Below are 18961 nucleotides of genomic sequence, written 5' to 3'. Positions count from 1 at the left end.
ACTGTTCAAATAAAGAAACGTATTTTAGGTTTTGGTAAGGATAGTTATCATTCATTTAGCAAACAAAGAGTAGAGTCTTGAAATAAATACTTGTTTGGAAGGATTTTAGCCAGGGTATTGAATGAAACTCCACATTTTTCCAGACGACCAATGAACGCAAACCATGAACTCCCCATCACCTGATCACGAAGGGATCACGTTCCTTTCTAGCCAATCTGAGGCGAGGGGGTCATATCTCCCTTTTATAAATGGAACCGTTAGGACAAATTTTGTGGTAGAGAATGAAACAAAAACATTTGGAATTATACAGAACATTTACAGAAGGCTGTACCAGGCTTTTGATCCTAATTCCTTACTTGATATAAGGTCATTATTCCAAAATTATTTTAAAAGTTCTAGGAGCTACTACGACAATTACATTGTGTATTTTCATCATATTGACTAATTGGTGTGCCGTTTCTCTTTGTAGTTTCGCACCTCTTAGCCGAATTGTGGTGAATTGCATTTCTATTAGTTATTTATTATTGTTGTTGATTATGTGCCATGTATGGATAGTGCATACCAGACGTGTTTGACTATCATAACCTGGTGACAGAAACCATTGCTCTTTTATTTTCCATCATCGTAACCAGGCGTAAACGGGCATCAGTATTGTAACCTATTGTAAGCTGTCATAGCAGCATGCTCGCGTACGTGCTTTATTGTAACCCGGACTGTTTTCTCTTGTGGAAAACGTTCGTAGATTTAAGTCGATATTGCAGGATGTTGATTGCGTTCTCATATTACACGTTGGTACAATAGTAATTAGACAAACTTACAAAACATCAGTTTTGAAATATTTTAGTTTTTTGTTACGACTTTTTGAGTAGATCAACTATTACTATAAATCACTGGGTGGGCATAATACAATAGTTGTAGACCTCAAATGGCTCAATTCTAAGAATCAAATGCTTCAAGTGGATTCCAAATGATTGCTCTTTGTTCCAAGGTTTTCCAGGCGCTCATTGAAAATGGCCACGTCAGAGAGTGCCAGTTTGAGTAAAACTGTGAAGCAGCAGTTTATGGACCTTCCTCAGGGAGACAAGGTCCAGGCCATGTACATCTGGATAGATGGGACTGGAGAGGGGCTCCGCTGCAAGACCAGAACTCTGGATTCTGAACCCAAGACCATTGATGGTAAGATCTGACACTTGATTTACATTGATCTATGCCTGGAGAAATGGTTAGTAAACTTTTGTGCTACACCCAGTGTTTCCCCTAATGTTTTTTCAGCGGTGGGGGGGGGGGGGTATTTTTGTTGAGTGAAGGTAATTTCTGATTTACTTGTGGACACTAATCCAAAATGCACTAACATTTTATTACATTCTCTTCTGAAACTCGTCTGACAATTTTGGACAGTTTAATTTTCTCTTGATCTCAATGGCATCACCAGCCAATTCTATATTACCCAAACAATGATTAAATGCTTCTATTAATAGGGTTGGCTACACTTCAAGGATTGCAAGAAAACTAGTTACCTTGGTGTTTTCTCTCTCAATCTGATGAGAAGCTGAGGAAGATTTGGAACTTGTTGTGCTACTCTTAAAGGCGCATCTCGGCAGAAATTACTTTTTTGGGGGGTGATGGGTTCAGAGTGGCGGAAACTATTTTCTAAATGAATATAGATGAGAATGATTACACCCTTGTAACACATTGCTCAAAAAGCGCCAACAGTTGCTTTTCTAATACAGCATAAATTCAAAAATACGGGTTGCTTTAACTAATAACCCTGAACCTAATGGGTATTTGAATCCCTGAGTTGCTCTTATCGCACGGATCCCTCCCTCTCTCCTTCAGATCTCCCAGAGTGGAACTTTGATGGTTCCAGTACGTACCAGTCGGAGGGCTCCAACAGCGATATGTACCTTATCCCTGCTGCCATGTTCAGAGACCCCTTCAGGAAAGACCCCAACAAACTGGTCCTGTGTGAAGTGCTCAAATACAACCGCAAGCCTACAGGTAAGCCTAAGTAGTAAAGTGACATTGGGGGTCATATTCATAGGAGCTCAAACATTTTAACTTAATTGGATACATTTGGATAATACCACCCTGTTTTCTTCCTTTTCATGCCTGCTGAACATGTCCCAGCCTTATTGAACCCAGGCCCCATTGGCTCAGTGTAGCAGAAATGGTTTGAATGACCAATACAATGTTTGTTGCCCTCCAGAAACTAACCTCAGGCTGATGTGTAAGAAGATCATGGAGATGGTAGAGAACCAGGTGCCGTGGTTTGGCATGGAACAGGAGTACACCATCCTGGGAACAGACGGACATCCCTTTGGCTGGCCTTCCAATGGCTTCCCTGGTCCACAAGGTTCGTTTGAGATGTTAAGTTTAAATATAAAATGACATTCATTAGCAGATTTTATCCATGGCAACTTTCGGTTGGTATATTCAATTAGAGCACAGGTGTCAAACTCATTCCACGGGGGGCGAGTGTCTGCGGGTTTTTGCTCCTCCCTTGTACTTGATTGATGAATTAACATCACTAATTAGTTAGGAACTCCCCACACCTGGTTGTCTAGGGCTTTATTGAAAGGAAAAACCAAAAACCTGCAGACACTAGGCCCCCCGTGGAATGAGTTTGACACCCCTGAATTAGAGTATTAAATGTTCAGCGTTTTAAACTGTTGAGCCTGATGATGCAGTGTTTTTGAGCAGGGCCCTACTACTGTGGTGTGGGAGCAGACAAGGCGTATGGTAGAGACGTCGTAGAAGCCCACTATAGAGCTTGTCTTTATGCTGGGGTTATGATCTGTGGCACCAACGCTGAAGTCATGCCAGCTCAGGTAAGAACCACTTTACTATTATACCGAACAAAAATATAAATGCAACATTCTAGTTCATATAAGGAAATCGGTTAATTTAAATAAACGAGGCCCTAATCTATGGATTTCACATGACCGGGAATACAGATACCTTTATATAAAAAAGTGTGTGGATCAGAAACATGTCAGTTTCTTGTGGCCACCATTTGCCTCATGCAGAGCGACACTTCTTCGCATAGTTGATCAGGCTGTTGATTGTTGAATGTTGTCCCACTCCTCTTCAATGGCTGTGTGAAGTTGCTGTATATTGGCGGTAAGTGGAACATGCTGTCGTACACCTCCGTCCAGAGCATCCTAAAAATGCACAATGGGTGACATGTCTGACTATGCAGGTCCTGGAAGAAATGGGATATTTTCAGCTTCCAGGAATTGGGTACAGATCCTTTCAACAAGGGACCGTGCATTATCATGCTGAAACGTGAGATGGCAGCGGATGAATGGCATGAGAATGAGCCTTGGGATAGGTATCTGTGCATTCAAATTTCCATCGATAAAATGCAATTGTGTTCGTAGCTTATGCCTGCCCGTACCATAATCTCACTGTCACCATGGGGCACTGTTCAGAACGTTGACATTCCCAAACTGCTCGCCAACACGATGCCGTACAAGCGGTCTGCGGTTGGACGTACTGCCAAATCTCTAAAACGATGGTGGTGACGTGTGGTAGAAAAATTAACATTCAATTATCTGGCAACAGCTCTGGTTGGCATTCCTGCAGTTACCATGCCAATTGCACGTTCCCACAAAACTTGAGACATCTGTGGCATTGTTGTGACAACTGCACATTTTAGTGGTCTTTTATTGTCACCAGCACAAGGTTGCACCTGTGTAAGTGTAACGGATGTGAAATGGCTAGCTAGTTAGCGGGTACGCGCTAGTAGCATTTCAATCAGTTACGTCACTTGCTCTGAGACTTAAGTAGTGTTGCCCCTTGCTTTGCAAGGGCCGCGGCTTTTGTGGAGCGATGGGTAACGACTGTGCTTCGTGGGCGACCGTTGTTGATGTGTGCAGAGGGTCCCTGGTTCGCGCCCGTGTCGGGGCGAGGGGACGGTTTAAAGTTATACTGTTACATAATGACCATGCTGTTTAATCAGCTTCTTAACCCATCCACCTGACAAGTGTGGCATATTATCTTGGCAAAGAGAAATGCTCACTAACAGGGATGTAAACAAATGTGCACAATTTGAGAAATAAGCTTTTTCTGCAAATTGGAAGTTCTTGGATAATTTTTTACATGTTGCATTTATATTTTTGTTCAGTATACACATTAAGCATAGTCCTAGAATTAGATTCTTCGTGCAGGATTAGGCAAAATCTGTGTCCATGAAACTCTGTAAATATTCAAAACCATCATCTCTGACTCCTATTGTCTTCCAGTGGGAGTTCCAGGTTGGGCCATGTGAAGGTATCAACATGGGTGACCACCTCTGGGCTGCTCGGTTTATCCTCCACCGGGTGTGTGAAGACTTTGGCGTGGTGGCCTCATTCGACCCCAAGCCCATCCCTGGGAATTGGAACGGCGCTGGCTGCCATACAAACTTCAGCACCAAGGAGATGAGAGAAGATGGTGGATTGAGGTAGACATGGATTCAATTGTGCTGTAAACCCACTGCTTATTTTTAGGGCTGGTTTTCCTGGACCCATAGTAAGCCTAGGCCTAGACAAATGGCAATTCTCCATTGATAATGTTCTTAGTTGAAGACTAAGCTTAATCCAACCTGGGAAACCAGCCTCAAGGTTAAGTCTCAAGTCTCTTTAGCAGTGGATTAAAACCCTTCTGTCTTCTATCCACACAGGGGCATCGAAGATTCTATTGAGAAGTTGGGAAGGAGACACCGCTACCACATCCGTGCCTACGACCCCAAAGGGGGGCTGGACAACGCCCGGCGCTTGACCGGTCACCATGAAACGTCCAACATCCACGAGTTCTCAGCCGGCGTGGCAAACCGCGGCGCCAGCATCCGCATACCCCGCTCGGTGGGTCAGGACAAGAAGGGCTACTTCGAGGACCGCCGCCCATCTGCTAACTGCGACCCATATGCAGTCACGGAAGCTCTGATACGCACATGTTTGCTCAGTGAAGAGGGGGAGGAGCCTAAAGAATACAGCAAATGAACTAGATACTCTTTTGGTCTGAAATAATCTCCCTCCTGTCCTATTGAGCTACATCTCAAGTGTCATTCCAAGTACTGTTTTGTCTGTGGCTTTGTAAACCCCTTGCATATTGCAAGTCTTGACCATCCATGTATGGCTTGCTTTTTAACCCTTTTCATGGGAGAATCTTCAGTACATTCTGTGTTCAGGGTAGAGTAGACCCCTACCTTTTGATCACTTCCAACATTGCCCTTTTTAATTGATGCTATGGACTTAACAATTCCAGACAGATGTCTGTTGGAGGGATAAATGTTTTCTATGTATAGGTCTACTTCTAGTTATGTGTATCAATTTGCTACTCATAATATTGTTTAACATGATTTACTAACCAAGATGCTGTAGATTTTGTGTGGGGGGTGCGTCTCTTAAGGATTTGTATACTGTTCTAGTGGCCAGCTATGGAATTTATATTGCAAGTGACCGGTTCTGTCTTTTTTTGTAACATAAAAAAAAATCTAATTTTACCATAATCTTTCTTGTTTGACTTTAATAGTATATTTTATATCACATTTATGGATGCAATAACTGGCCATCCATGATATCAAAATGATAGTTTACAATATTGAGGCAATTTTACTGAGTAAAACAAGCTTATTTTGGGTTCTGATGGGGTATGACAGTTGAACTAATCTCATGAGGCATTTTAATTTAATCTTCAATAATCAATGGGTACAAATTAAGTACAAAAACAGCTGTAGCAACAGCTGATTGCCCTTTAAACGTTGCTTTACTGTAACCTGGACTAGATCTCCAAAGATCAGGCAAAGCAGAAGCGAGTCCACAGAGCAAAATTTTGTAAGACTGTAAAGGTAACCTTGTCAGATCAACACTGAGGACATGTGCTTCTCAATTTAGACTTTTAATCAGGAGCATAACCTTGGATCAATCAATGACGTGATGAAAGTACGAGTATATCATTTCCCTCCTGTCCTCTTCACTCAGCTGGTCAGATCTTTTAGGGCATCTTGAATTTACTAGTTTCATGAGACTGATTGAAATTGGCCAAATAACTTACTGTAGGAAAACTTGTATATTGAGTGTTTAACAATTTAATTAAGATTGATGCATACTGAATACTCATGATGGCACAGACCAGACTTAATTTTCACTTGAATAGGTATCAATTTAACTTTATCTGTATTTCAAACGGTGAAGATTCAGTGAGGGAGGAAGTATCTGAAGACAATAGCCTGACCACACATTCTTGTCAGGTTTTTGCATATTTCCAGAGAAGCTTTGGCACAAATCACAATAGCCACACAAGGAATTGCACAACCAATTATTAGTATACTGAGAGAGCTTCCAACATCCATCCAATCACGTTCTGCTCTTGTAGATGACGACACACTTGGCAAGTAAGGGAAACGCGTCTGTTTTGGGACCTTTAGCCTAGTTCTGCAGACAGGCAGTCACAAAAGGTGTGCCTGCCTGTTCCTGAGCCACTTTAAAGGCTGCAAGGCAAGGCAAGGAAACCTGGAAACCAGCCACAGTGGAAACCTCTTTCAAACTGTCTCTCCCTTGGTTTAGATTTAAAGATACTTATCCAGGTTCAAGAGTTTTAATCAAATTTGTAAGTTTAGACATTACATAGGGCTGATGTGAATATTTCCAGTATGCTATTTATCACTATACCTACTGGAAGGTTGTTGACATGTTTGTCATACATCTGATATAAGACAACTGGGAAATCGAGGTCAGATAATGACGTCTCTGATCTTCAGGTCGGAAAGTTGGAATTCTAGAAAGATAACCAAGTTTCAGATTTCGAATTCCGAGTTGGATGATCGTTCAAATTTGTCATGTTGAACGCGGCATCTATACCTACAGTGCATTCGGAAAGTATTCTGACTCCTTCCCTTTTTCCACATTTGGTTACGTTACAGCCTTATCCTAAAGTTGATTAAATAACAATTCTCATCAATCTACACACTACCGCATAATGACAAAGCAAAAACAGGTTTTTAGAAATCTTTGCAAATGTAAATATTAAAATAAATCCTTATTTGCATAAGTATTCAGACCCTATGAGACTCAAAATTGAGCTCAGGTGCATCCTGTTCCCATTGATCATCCTTGAAATGTTTCTACAACTTGATTGGAGTCCAACTGCAGTAAATTCAATTGTTTGGACATGATTTGGAAAGGTACAATTTTTTTTTTTACCATTATTTTAGCAAGTAACTTGACTGAACACATTCTCATTTACAGCAACAACTTGGGGAATAGTTACAGGGGAGAGGGATGAGTGAGCCAATTGTAAGCTGGGGATGATTTGGTGACTGATGGTATGAGGGACAGCTTGGGAATTTTAGCTAGGACACTAGGGTTAACACCCCTACGATAAGTGCCATAGAATCTTTAATGACATCAGAGAGTCAGGACACCTGTTTAATGTCCCATTTGAAATATGGCACCCTACACAGGGCAGTGTCCCCAATCACTGCCCTGGGGCATCTTTTTTAGACCAGAGGAAAGAGTGCCTCCTACTGGCCCTCCAACACCACTTCCATCTGGTCTCCCATCCAGGGACTGACCAGGACCAACCCTGGTTAGCTTCAGAAGCAAGCCAGCAGTGGGATGCAGGGTGGTACACTGCTGGCATACAAACCTGTCAATAGAGTTCTCACATGTGACAGTGCATGTCAGAGAAAAACCAAGCCATGATGTCGAAGGAATTGTCTGTAGAGCTCCAAGACAGGATTGTGTTGAGGCACAGATCTGGTGAAGGGTACCAAAAAAATTCTGCAGCATTGGAGGTCCCCAGGAACACAGTGGCCTCCATCATTCTTAAATGGAAGAAGTTTGGAACCACCAAGACTCTTCCTAGAGCTGGCCGCCTGGTGAAACTGAGCAATCGGGAGAAAAGGGCCTAGGTCAGGGAGGTGACAAAGAACCCGATGGTCACTGACAGAGCTCTAGAGTTCCCATGTGGAGATGGGAGAAACTTCCAGAAGGACAACCATCGCTGCAGCACTCCACCAATCAGTCCTTTGTGGCCAGACAGAAGCCACTCCCCAGTAAAAGGCACATGACAGCTCACTTGGAGATTGCCAAAAGACAACTACAGGACTCTCAGACTAGAGGTCGACCGATTATTTTTATTTAAAAAAAAGATATATATACATTTCACCTTTATTTAAACAGGTAGGCTAGTTGAGAACAAGTTCTCATTTGCAACTGCGACCTGGCCAAGATAAATCAAAGCAGTGCGACACAAACAACAACAGAGTTACACATGGAATAAACAAACATACAGTCAATAATACAATAGAAAAAGTCTATATACAGTGTGTGCGAATGAGGTAGGGTAAGGGAGGTAAGGCAATAAATAGGCCATAGTGGCAAAATAATTACAATATATGATCTGTGAGCTGCTCTGACAGCTGGTGCTTAAAGTTAGTGAGGGAGATATGAGTCTCCAGCTTCAGTGATGTTTGCAGTTCATTCCAGTCATTGGCAGCAGAAAACTGGAAGGGAAGGCGGCCAAACAAGGAATTGGCTTTGGGGGTGTCCAGTGAAATATACCTGCTGGAGCGCATGCTACGGGTGGGTGCTGCTATGGTGACCAGTGAGCTGAGATAAGGTGGGGCTTATAGAGCTCCAAGACTTATAGATGACCTGGAGCCAGTGGGTGGGTTTGGCGATGAATATGAAGCGAGGGCTAGCCAATGAGAGCATACAGGTCGCAGTGGTGGGTAGTATATGGGGCTTTGGTGACAAAACGTATGGCACTGTGATAGACTGCATCCAATTTGCTGAGTAGAGTGTTGGAGGCTATTTTGTAAATGACATCACCGAAGTCAAGGATCGGTAGGATAGTCAGTTTTACGAGGGTATGTTTGGCAGCATGAGTGAAGGATGCTTTGTTGCGAAGAAGGAAGCTGATTCTAGATTTAATTTTGGATTGGAGATGCTTAATGTGAGTCTGAAAGGAGAGTTTACAGTCTAACCAGACACCTAGGTATTTATAGTTGTTCACATATTCTAAGTCAGAACCGTCCAGAGTAGTGATGCTGGACGGGCGTGCAGGTACGGGCAGCGATCGGTTGAAGAGCATGCATTTAGTTTTACTTGCATTTAAGAGCAGTTGGAGGCCACGGAAGGAGTGTTGTATGGCATTGAAGCTCGTCTGGAGGTTAGTTAACACAGTGTCCAAAGAAGGGCCAGAAGTATACAGAATGGTGTTGTCTGCGTAGAGGTGGAACAGAGAATCACCAGCAACAAGAGCGACATCATTGATGTATACAGAGAAGAGAGTCGGCCCGAGAATTGAACCCTGTGGTACCCCCATACAGCCTGTCATAGGTCCGGACAAGACGCTCTCCGATTTCGACAGAGTCAAAAGCCTTGGCCAGGTCGATGAATACAACTGCACAGTATTGTCTCTTATCAATGGCGGTTATGATATCGTTTAGGACCTTGAGCGTGGCTGAGGGGCACCCATGACCAGCTCGGAAATCAGATTGCATAGTGGAGAAGGTACGGTGGGATTCGAAATGGTCAGTGATCTGTTTGTTAACTTGGCTTTCGAAGACCTTAGAAATGCAGGGTAGGATAGATATAGGTCTGTAGCAGTTTGGGTGTAGAGTGTCACCCCCTTTGAAGACGGTGATGACTGCGGCAGCATTCCAATGATTTGTAGGGGTCCAAATTTTGCAACTCTTTCAGAACATCAGCTATCTGGATTTGGGTGAAGGAGACATGGGGGAGGCTTGGGCAAGTTACTGTGGGGGGTGCAGGGCTGTTGACCGGGGTAGGGGTAGCCAGGTGGAAAACAAGGCCAGCCGTAGAAAAATGCTTATTGAAATTCTCAATCATCGTGGATTTATCGTTGGTGACAGTGTTTCTTAGCCTCAGTGCAGTGGGCAGCTGGGAGGAGGTGCTCTTATTCTCCATGGACTTTACAGTGTCCCAGAACTTTTTGGAGTTTGTGTTACAGGATGCAAATTTCTGTTTGAAAAAGCTAGCCTTTGCTTTCCTAACTGCCTGTGTGTATTTTTTCCTAACTTCCCTGAAAAGTTGCATATCGTGGGGGCTATTCGATGCTAATGCAGTACACCACAGGATGTTTTTGTGCTGGTCAAGGGCAGTCAGGTCTGGAGTGAACCAAGGGCTATATCTGTTCCTGGTTCTACAATTTTTCGTATGGGGCATGCTTATTAAAAATGGTAAGGAAAGCACTTTTAAAGAATAACCAGGCATCCTCTACTGACGGGATGAGGCCAATATCCTTCCAGGATACCCGGGCCAGGTCGACTAGAAAGGCCTGCTCGCTGAAGTGTTTTAGGGAGCGTTTGATAGTGATGAGGGGTGGTCGTTTGACCGCGGACCGCGGATGAGGCAGTGATCACTGAGATCCTGGTTGAAGACAGCAGAGGTGTATTTGGAGGGCAGGTTGGTTCGGATGATATCTATGAGGGTGCCCATGTTTACGGATTTGGGGTTGTACCTGCTAGGTTCATTGATAATTTGTGTGAGATTGAGGGCATCAAGCTTAGATTGTAGGATGGCCGGGGAGTTAAGCCTGTCCCAGTTTAGGTCACCTAACAGCATGAGCTCTGAAGATAGATGGGGGGCAATCAATTCACATATGGTGTTCAAGGCACAGATGGGGGCAGAAGGTGGTCTATAGCAAACGGCAACAGTGAGAGACTTGTTTCTGGATTATGATTTTTCAACGCCGATACTGATACCGATTATTGGAGGACCAAAAAAAGCTGATACCGATTAATCTGACAATTTTTATGTATATATTTGTAATAATGACAATTACAACAATATTGAATGAACAATGAACACTTTTATTTGAATTTAATATAATACATAAACAAAATCTATTCGGTCTCAAATAAATAATGAAACATGTTCAATTTGGTTTAAATAATGCAAAAACACAGTGTTGGAGAAGAAAGTGAATGTGCAATATATGCCTTGTAAAAAGCTAACGTTTAAGTTCCTTGCTCAAAACATGAGAACATATGAAAGCTGGTGGTTCAATATTCCCAGTTAAGACGTTTTAGGTTGTAGTTATTATAGGAATTATGACGTGTTGACTATTTCTCTATACCATTTTGTAGTTCATATACCTTTCAATATTGGATGTTCTTATAGGCACTTTAGTATTGCCAGCCTAATCTCAAGAGTTGATAGGCTTGAAGTTATAAACAGCGCTGTGGTTCAAGCATTGCTAAGAGCTGCTGACAAACACAGTAAAGTACTGTTTGAATGAATGCTTACGAACCTGCTGCTGCCTACCACCGCTCAGTCAGACTGCTCTATTAAATTATAGACTTAATTATAATATAATAAATACGAGCCTTTGGTCATTAATTTGGTCAAATCCGGAAACTATCATTTCGAAAAACAAAATGTTTATTCTTTCAATGGAATACAGAACCGTTCCGTATTTTATCGAACCCTAAATCTAAATATTTCTGTTACATTGCACAACCTTCAATGTTATGTCACAATTATGTAACATTCTGGCAAATTAGTTCACAGTTCGCAACGAGCCAGGCGGCCCAAACTGTTGCATGTACCCGGACTCTGCTTGCACTGAACGCAAGAGAAGTGACACAATTTCCCTAGTTAATATTGCCTGCTAACATTCATTTATTTTAACTAAATATGCAGTTTTAAAAATACATACTTCTGTGTATTGATTTTAAGAAAGGCATTGATGTTTATGGTTAAGTACATTTGTGCAACGATAGTGCTTTTTTCGCGAATGCGCTTTTGTTAAATCATCACCCGTTTGGCGAAGTTGAAGTAGGCTGTGATTCGATGATAAATTAACAGGCACCACATTGATTATATGCAACACAGGACAAGCTAGTTAACCTAGTAATATCAACCATGTGTAGTTAACTAGTGATTATGTGAAGATTGATTGTTTTTTATAAGATAAGTTTAATGCTAGCTAGTAACTTACCTTGGCTCCTTGCAGCCACTAGGTGCTTTTGACGCTGCACTCACGTAACAGGTGGTCAGCCAGCCAAGCAGTTTCCTCGTGGATTGCAATGTAATCGGCCATAATTGGCGTTCAAAAAGGAAGGTTACCGATTGTTATGAAAACTTGAAATCGACCCTAATTAAATTGGCCATGTCGATTAATTGGTCGACCTCTATCTCAGACCATGAGAAACAACATTCTCTGGTCTGATGAAACCAAGATTGAACTATTTGGCCTGAATGTCAAGCATCACATTTGGAGGAAACCAGGCACCATCCCTACGGTGAAGCATGGTGGTGACAGCATCATGCTGTGGGGATGTTTTTCAGCGGTAGGGACTGAGAGACTAGTCCGGATCGAGGGAAAGATGGACGGAGCAAAGTACAGAGAGATTCCAAAAGGACAATAGGCCTAAGCACACAGCCAAGACAATGCAGGAGTGGATTTGGGACAAGTCTCTGAATGTCCTTGAGTGGCCCAGCCAGAGTGCGTACTTGAACCTGATCAAACATCTCTGGAGAGATCTGAAAATAGCTGTGCAGTGTTGCTCCCCATCCAACCTGACAGAGCTTGAGAGGATTTGCTGAGAAGAATAGGAAACACTCCCCAAATACAAGTGTGTCAAGATTATAGTGTCATACCCAAGAAGACTCGAGGCTGTAATCATACTGAGTACTGAGTAAAGGGTCTGAATACTTATGTTAATGTAATATTTCAGTTTTTTGTTTGTAATAAATTTGCAAAAATGTCCAAAAAACTGTTTTTGTTTTGTCATTATGGGGTATTGTGTGTATATTGATGAGGAAAAAAGTTATTTAATCAATTTTCAAATACGGCTGTAACGTAACAAAATGTGGAAAAAGTCAAGAGGTCTGAATACTTTCCACATGCACTGTACGTGGATAACCACATGATGACGTCATCATCCCAGCTGTAGGGGGAAAGCGTGAGAGTTGCTGACCTGTTCAAACAAACAAGCTTGGAAGAAACAACCATGTTAAAAAAATTCCCTTATGGATAGAAACAGTCCCACAGGTCCAGACATGTGCCACTCCACTGCTGGAGATGGAACATAAGCTGTACACAGCTGTTAACTACTGCAGCTCAGGTCAGTGACAAAACAAACACCCAGCCAAATGTTTTACTTTGACTATCTCATAAGCAAGACAGGCAAAGAAGAACAAGCTGGTTCTCTCTTGGTCTTAATTCAACCCCCTGGTTGCGTTCCAAATGGCAACATATTCCATAGGAAGCCCAAGTCAGATTCCCCCCCCCCCCCCCAATTGTTCAGAAGATATGATTGGTCAAAAAAACAATTAGTGGAAAAATATTAGAATTGGGCTGTCGAGGGAAACAGATGAAGGATCTTCATTTGAGCCAGTTTGCTACATCAGGAAATAATTCTGCAGCAACAGGAAATGTGAATTATTATGTGGATTCTAATTAATGGGGATGTAACATTTATTGACAATTTTGAAACCTTCTGGAAACAAAGCTTGTATTATAAGGAGGACGTGATCCACCCAAATCAGTTGGGTTCCTAGATCCTTTCACAGCATTATGTGGGGACGGCAGGTAGCCTAGCGGTTAGAGCGTTGGGCCAGTAACCCGAAAAGTTGCTAGATCGAATCCCCAAGCTGATAAGGTAAAAATCTGTCGTTCTGCCCCTGAACAGGGCAGTTAACCCACTGTTCCTAGGCTGTCATTGTAAATAAGAATTTGTTCTTAACTGACATGCCTAGTTAAAAAATGATAAGTCTGCGTTGAGACAATGACATAAGTCCAGCTCATTTAATCCCTACCATTATGTCGCAGAGTTGTCATAATGCTTCAGCAAATGTACATTATCCTAGGGGCGTTGGAAGACACAATGCAAGTAACATAATTTATGTCTCTCTTGCTGCCCTGAATGGCTCTGCTGATCATACAGCTATTGTATGCCGTAATCATATGTCCATAAACCAGAGAAATACTGTTAGCACTGAGGTGGTAGGAAGTCCACTGTGTGCAGCTCACCCTGCACTAATAAAAATAACCTGAGCATGTCTACCTCTACTAAGCTTCCCAGTAAAGCAAGAAAAACAATCAAGAATCCCAGAAAAGTGTTAAAATAGCTCACATTAACATATGTAGCTTAAGAAACGAGGTTCATGACATCAATAATTTGCTAGTAACAGATGACATTCTGACCATCTCTGAAACTCACTTAGATAATGCATTTGAAGATATAGTGGTAGCAATACATGGTTATAAGATCAACAGAAAATACAGAACTGCCGAAGGTGGAGGTGTGGCCATTTATATTCAGAACCACATTCATATAAAGCTTAGAGAGAATCTCATGTTAAATACTGTTGAAGTAATATGCTACAGGTTCATTTGCCTCACCTAAAGCCAATTCTGGTGGGAAGCTGCTATAGACCACAAATTGCTTACAGTCAGTATCTGGATAACATGTGTGAAATGCTTGATAATGCATGTTATATCAATAGAGAGGTATACTTTCTGGGTGATTTAAATATTGCATGGCTTTCATCAGACTGCCCACTCAAGAGAAAGCTTCAAACTAACTAATGCCTGCAACCTGGTCCAGGTTATCAATCGACCTACCAGGGTAGTTACAAAGAGTACAGGAATTAAATAATCGACATGTATTCATCACATCTTTACTAATGCTGCAGATATTTGTTTGAAAGAAGTATCCAAATCCATCGGATGTAGTGATCATAATATAGTAGCCATATCTAGGAAAACCAAAGATCCAAAGGCTGGGCCTAATATAGTGTATAAGAGGTCATACAATAAGTTTTGTAGTGATTCCTATGTTGTTGATGTGAAGAATATTTGTTAGTCCGTGGTGTGTAATGACAAGCAACCAGACGCTGCACTTGACACATTTATGAAATTGCTTATCCCAGTTACTAATAAGCATGCACCCATTAAGAAAATGACTGTAAAAACTGTCAAATCTCCGTGGATTGATGAAGAATTTAAAAATGGTATGCTTGAGAGGAATGAGGCAAGAGAGATGACAAATATGTCTGGCTATACAACCGATTGGCAAACGGACTGCAAATTGAGAAATCATGTGACTAAACTGAATAAAAATAAGAAAAAACTATACTATGAAACAAAGATAAATGACATAAAGAATGATAGAAAAAGCTTTGGAGCACCTTAAATGAAAAAGGTAAACTCCGCTCCATCATTTATTGAATGAAATGGCTCATTCATCACAAAACCCACAGATATTGCCAACTACTTTAATGATTTTTTCATTGACAAGATTAACAAACTTAAGAATGACATGCCAGCAACAAACGTTGACACTACACATCAAAGTATATCTGACCAAATTGTAATTTTGCATTGTATATTTTGAATTCTGTAAAGTAAGTGTGGAAGAGGTGAACAAATGATTGTTGTCTATCAACAATAACAAGCCACCGGGGTCTGACAACTTGGATGGAAAATTACTGAGGATAATAGCAGACGATATTGCCACTCCAATTTGCCATATCTTCAATTTAAGCTTACTAAAAAGTGTGTGCCCTCAGGCCTGGAGGGAAGCTAAAGTTATTTCCCTACCTAAGAATAGTAATGCCCCCTTAACTGGCTCAAATAGCCAACCAATCAGCCTGTTACCAACCCTTAGTAAACTTTTGGAAAAAATGATGTTTGACCAGATACAATGCTATTTTACTGTAAACAAATTGACAACAGACTTTCAGCACGCTTATAGGGAGGAACATACAACAAGCACAGCACTTACACAAATGACTGATGATTAGCTGAGAAATTCATGATATAAAGATTATGGGGGCTGTTTCGTTAGACTTCAGTGCGGCTTTTGACATTTTAGATCGTAGTCTGTTGCTGGAAAAACGTATGTGTTATGGCTTATACCCCCTGCTATATTGTGGATAAAGAGTTAGTGTTGTGAGGATCGACGCTGGAGACAGAACGCAGGTACAGGAAGAACATTTCATGAATAACAGACATAAAACAGGACAGGAACATAATCTGGACAGGGGACAAAGTAACATCAATGCAGACGCAGGGCTGAAACAGAGGAAACAGACAGATAAAGGGGAGGCAATCAAATAGTGATGGAGTTCAGGTGGGTTCAATGAGGCGCAGGTCCGTGTAACGAAGGAGACAGGTATGCGTAATGATGGGCAGTCTGGCGCCCTCGAGCGCAGGATAGGGAGAGCGGGAGCAGGCGTGACACCTGTCTAACAGAACACAGAGGATGTTCTTTAATGGAAGCCTCTCCAACAAAATCCAGGTAGAATCAGGAATTCCCCAGGGCAGCTGTCTAGGCCCCTTACTTTTTTCAATCTTTACTAACAACTTGGCAGTAAAGCCAGTGTGTCCATGTATGCGGATGACTCAACACTATACACGTCAGCTACCACAGCAACTGAAATGACAGCAACACTTAACAAAGAGCTGCAGTGGCAAGGAATAAGTTAGTCCTAAATATTTCAAAAACTAAAAGCATTGTATTTGGGACAAATCATTCACTAAAACCTAAACCTTAACTAAATCTTGTATTGAATAATGTGGAAATTGAGCAAGTTGAGGAGACTTAACTGCTTGGAGTTACCCTGGATTGTAAACTGTCATGCTCAAAACATATTGATACAACAGTAGCTAGGATGGGGAGAAGACAGTCTATAATAAAGTGCTGCTCTGCATTCTTAACAGCACTATCAACAAGGTAGGTCCTACAGGCCCTAGTTTTGTCGCACTTGGACTACTGTTCAGTCGTGTGGTCAGGTGCCACACTTAAGAAAATTGCAATTGACTCAGAAAAGGGCAGCACAGCTGGCTCTTGAATGTACACAGAAAGCTAACATTAATGATATGCATGTCAATCTCTCCTGGCTCGAAGTGGAGGAGAGATTGACTTCATCACTACTTGTATTTGTGAGAGGTATTGACATGTTGAATGCACCTAGCTGTCTGTTTAAATTACTGGCACACAGCTCGGACGCCCATGCATACCCCACAAGACATGCCAACATATGTGTCTTCACAGACCCCATGTCCAGAACAGACTATGAGAGGCACACAGTACTACATAGAGTCATGACTACATGAAACTCTATTCCACATCAAGTAACTCATTCCAGCAGTAAAATTTGATAAAAAAACAGATAGAAATACACCTTACGGAACAGCGGGGACTGTGAATCAACAAAAACATAAACACATGCACACAAACATGTATGTAACATGTAAACGCAGCCTATGCCATTTGGGACGGCCCTCTCTAACAACTTACATGGTTCACTAATCTACTGGTTGATGAGAAAACATCTGACATTACCATCTCAGAGAATATAAAATGTTAACATTTTCACTGTCCCATAGCCTATTTCCTGTAAATTCACATTATCTAGTATGCTACGAGTGTGTTCTGTAGAGAGCTGATGGACTGTTTGATTTCAAAACAACTGCATAAAGACGTCTCTGTCATACGCTGTACCAGACCTGAGGCCAGGAGGGGAGGGTAAATATGAATAAACATGAATACACTATTTCATATCGTCCAACTTATTTCACACAATGTGTCCCCTACATAACCCCACTCTTGTCCTTCCTCTTTCTGTGTGTGGGGAGATTGAAAGTAATGTTTTCACCCCTACCTTGTCTTAGTGTTATGTCATATTTTTGTATATCAATATCTATAGCACGTGTCAAACTCATTCCACGAAGGGCCGAGTGTCTGAGGGTTTTCGCTCCTCCCTTGTACAACAAAAGGTATGAAAATGTACGCACTCACTACTGTAAGTTGCTCTGGTTAAGAGCGTTTGCTAAAAGGCTAAAAAAATAAATCAAATCATTGATCAATTGAGATCACTAATTAGTAAAGAACTCCCCTCACCTGGTTGACTAGGTCTTAATTGAAAGCAAAAACCTACGGAGACTAGGCCCTCCATGGAATGAGTTTGACAACCCTGATCTATAGGGTTTAAGCATATGTGAATCTACTGATTGGGAGTTGCTCCAGTTACAGTGGTGATCATTAGGAGACAACGTGTGACAGTAATTAGACAACATCACAGGAGGCTGCTGAGGGGTTGATAGCTCATAGTAATGGCTGGAACTGAGCGAATGGAATAGCATCAAACACATGGAAACCATGTATTTGATACCATTCCACTTACTCTGCTCCAGCCATTACCACAAGCCCATCCTCCTCAATTAAGGTGCCACCAACCTCCTGTGCAAACAGATGGTATAGAGGCTGTAGTAGTGAGAGGTAGTTTGGGGCCTAACCGTAGCCAATCCTAACACACACCATCATGACAAACTCAGCCAGTACCAATTTTCTCCCTCCCTACACAACAAACATTGGATGGCTAAGGCCAATGGGAAGGGATAGAGAGCGAATTTGGGCTGACTGAGTGAGTTTTGACCAATGCTCAATCCCTTTGTCTTCTCCTGCCTTCCTCAAGCGGTTTAGTAATGGATAGAGGCATGGTCTGGGGCAGTCATGTGCACATCACATGCCGTTCTGCATGCTCCACAGAGCGTGCTCTGGAAGAAATGCAATTAAAATATCCACTGCCGTTTAGAACCATCCCTCCATCCAGTCCAACAGACACACACAGACAGAGCTTTAGGCAACGTTGCAAATCAGGAGAGTAAACATAACAGCAATGTGAAGGTGAAGGGACGCTGCAGCTTGTTTGCCATGGCACCCACTCAGTCCAATCTGTGCGTTGTGTGTGTGTGTGGGTGGGTGTGTGTATGGTGAAAGAGAGGGGGTGGGGTAGCATAGCGTCTATATATCCCCCTCTAAACAAAGACCTCCAGATCGATGGACCATATACTGCAGTTATTGTTCTTTAAACAAACAGGCTACATATGCTAGGTCTTGGCAATGGCTTGAGGAAAGGGATGTAATTTATGTTGAAAACAACAACAACATAGTGTATTTTGTATCAGGGTCTTATAATCCAGAATGAGTCTGATT

General features: G+C 41.9%; 1 protein-coding gene across 1 annotated transcript; it reads left to right on the top strand.

The window, feature by feature from the left end:
• Positions 1–227: 227 nt before the first annotated feature.
• LOC129855455 (glutamine synthetase-like) lies at positions 228–5485 on the top strand. Its single transcript, XM_055923124.1, has 7 exons — positions 228–366; positions 989–1176; positions 1837–1998; positions 2207–2353; positions 2701–2828; positions 4245–4444; positions 4664–5485. Exons 2-7 carry the CDS (start codon positions 1011–1013, stop codon positions 4980–4982), a joined length of 1122 nt encoding a protein of 373 aa, XP_055779099.1. The 5' UTR covers positions 228–366; positions 989–1010; the 3' UTR covers positions 4983–5485.
• The last annotated feature ends 13476 nt before the right edge of the window (positions 5486–18961 follow it).

Source organism: Salvelinus fontinalis, chromosome 5, assembly GCF_029448725.1.
Source record: "Salvelinus fontinalis isolate EN_2023a chromosome 5, ASM2944872v1, whole genome shotgun sequence".
NCBI lineage: Eukaryota > Metazoa > Chordata > Actinopteri > Salmoniformes > Salmonidae > Salvelinus > Salvelinus fontinalis.
The sequence above is the reverse complement of the archived record's forward strand: the minus strand, read 5'-3'. Positions and strand labels throughout refer to the sequence as shown.

What these genes read in the sequence shown, in the direction of transcription:
- LOC129855455 (XM_055923124.1), top strand. Translation starts at nt 1,011, where the DNA reads ATGGCCACGTCAGAGAGTGCCAGTTTGAGTAAAACTGTGAAGCAGCAG. An exon ending in CTGAAGTCATGCCAGCTCAG is followed by an intron (nt 2,829 to 4,244) that starts GTAAGAACCACT and finishes ATTGTCTTCCAG; the next exon opens with TGGGAGTTCCAGGTTGGGCC. An exon ending in AGAGAAGATGGTGGATTGAG is followed by an intron (nt 4,445 to 4,663) that starts GTAGACATGGAT and finishes CTATCCACACAG; the next exon opens with GGGCATCGAAGATTCTATTG.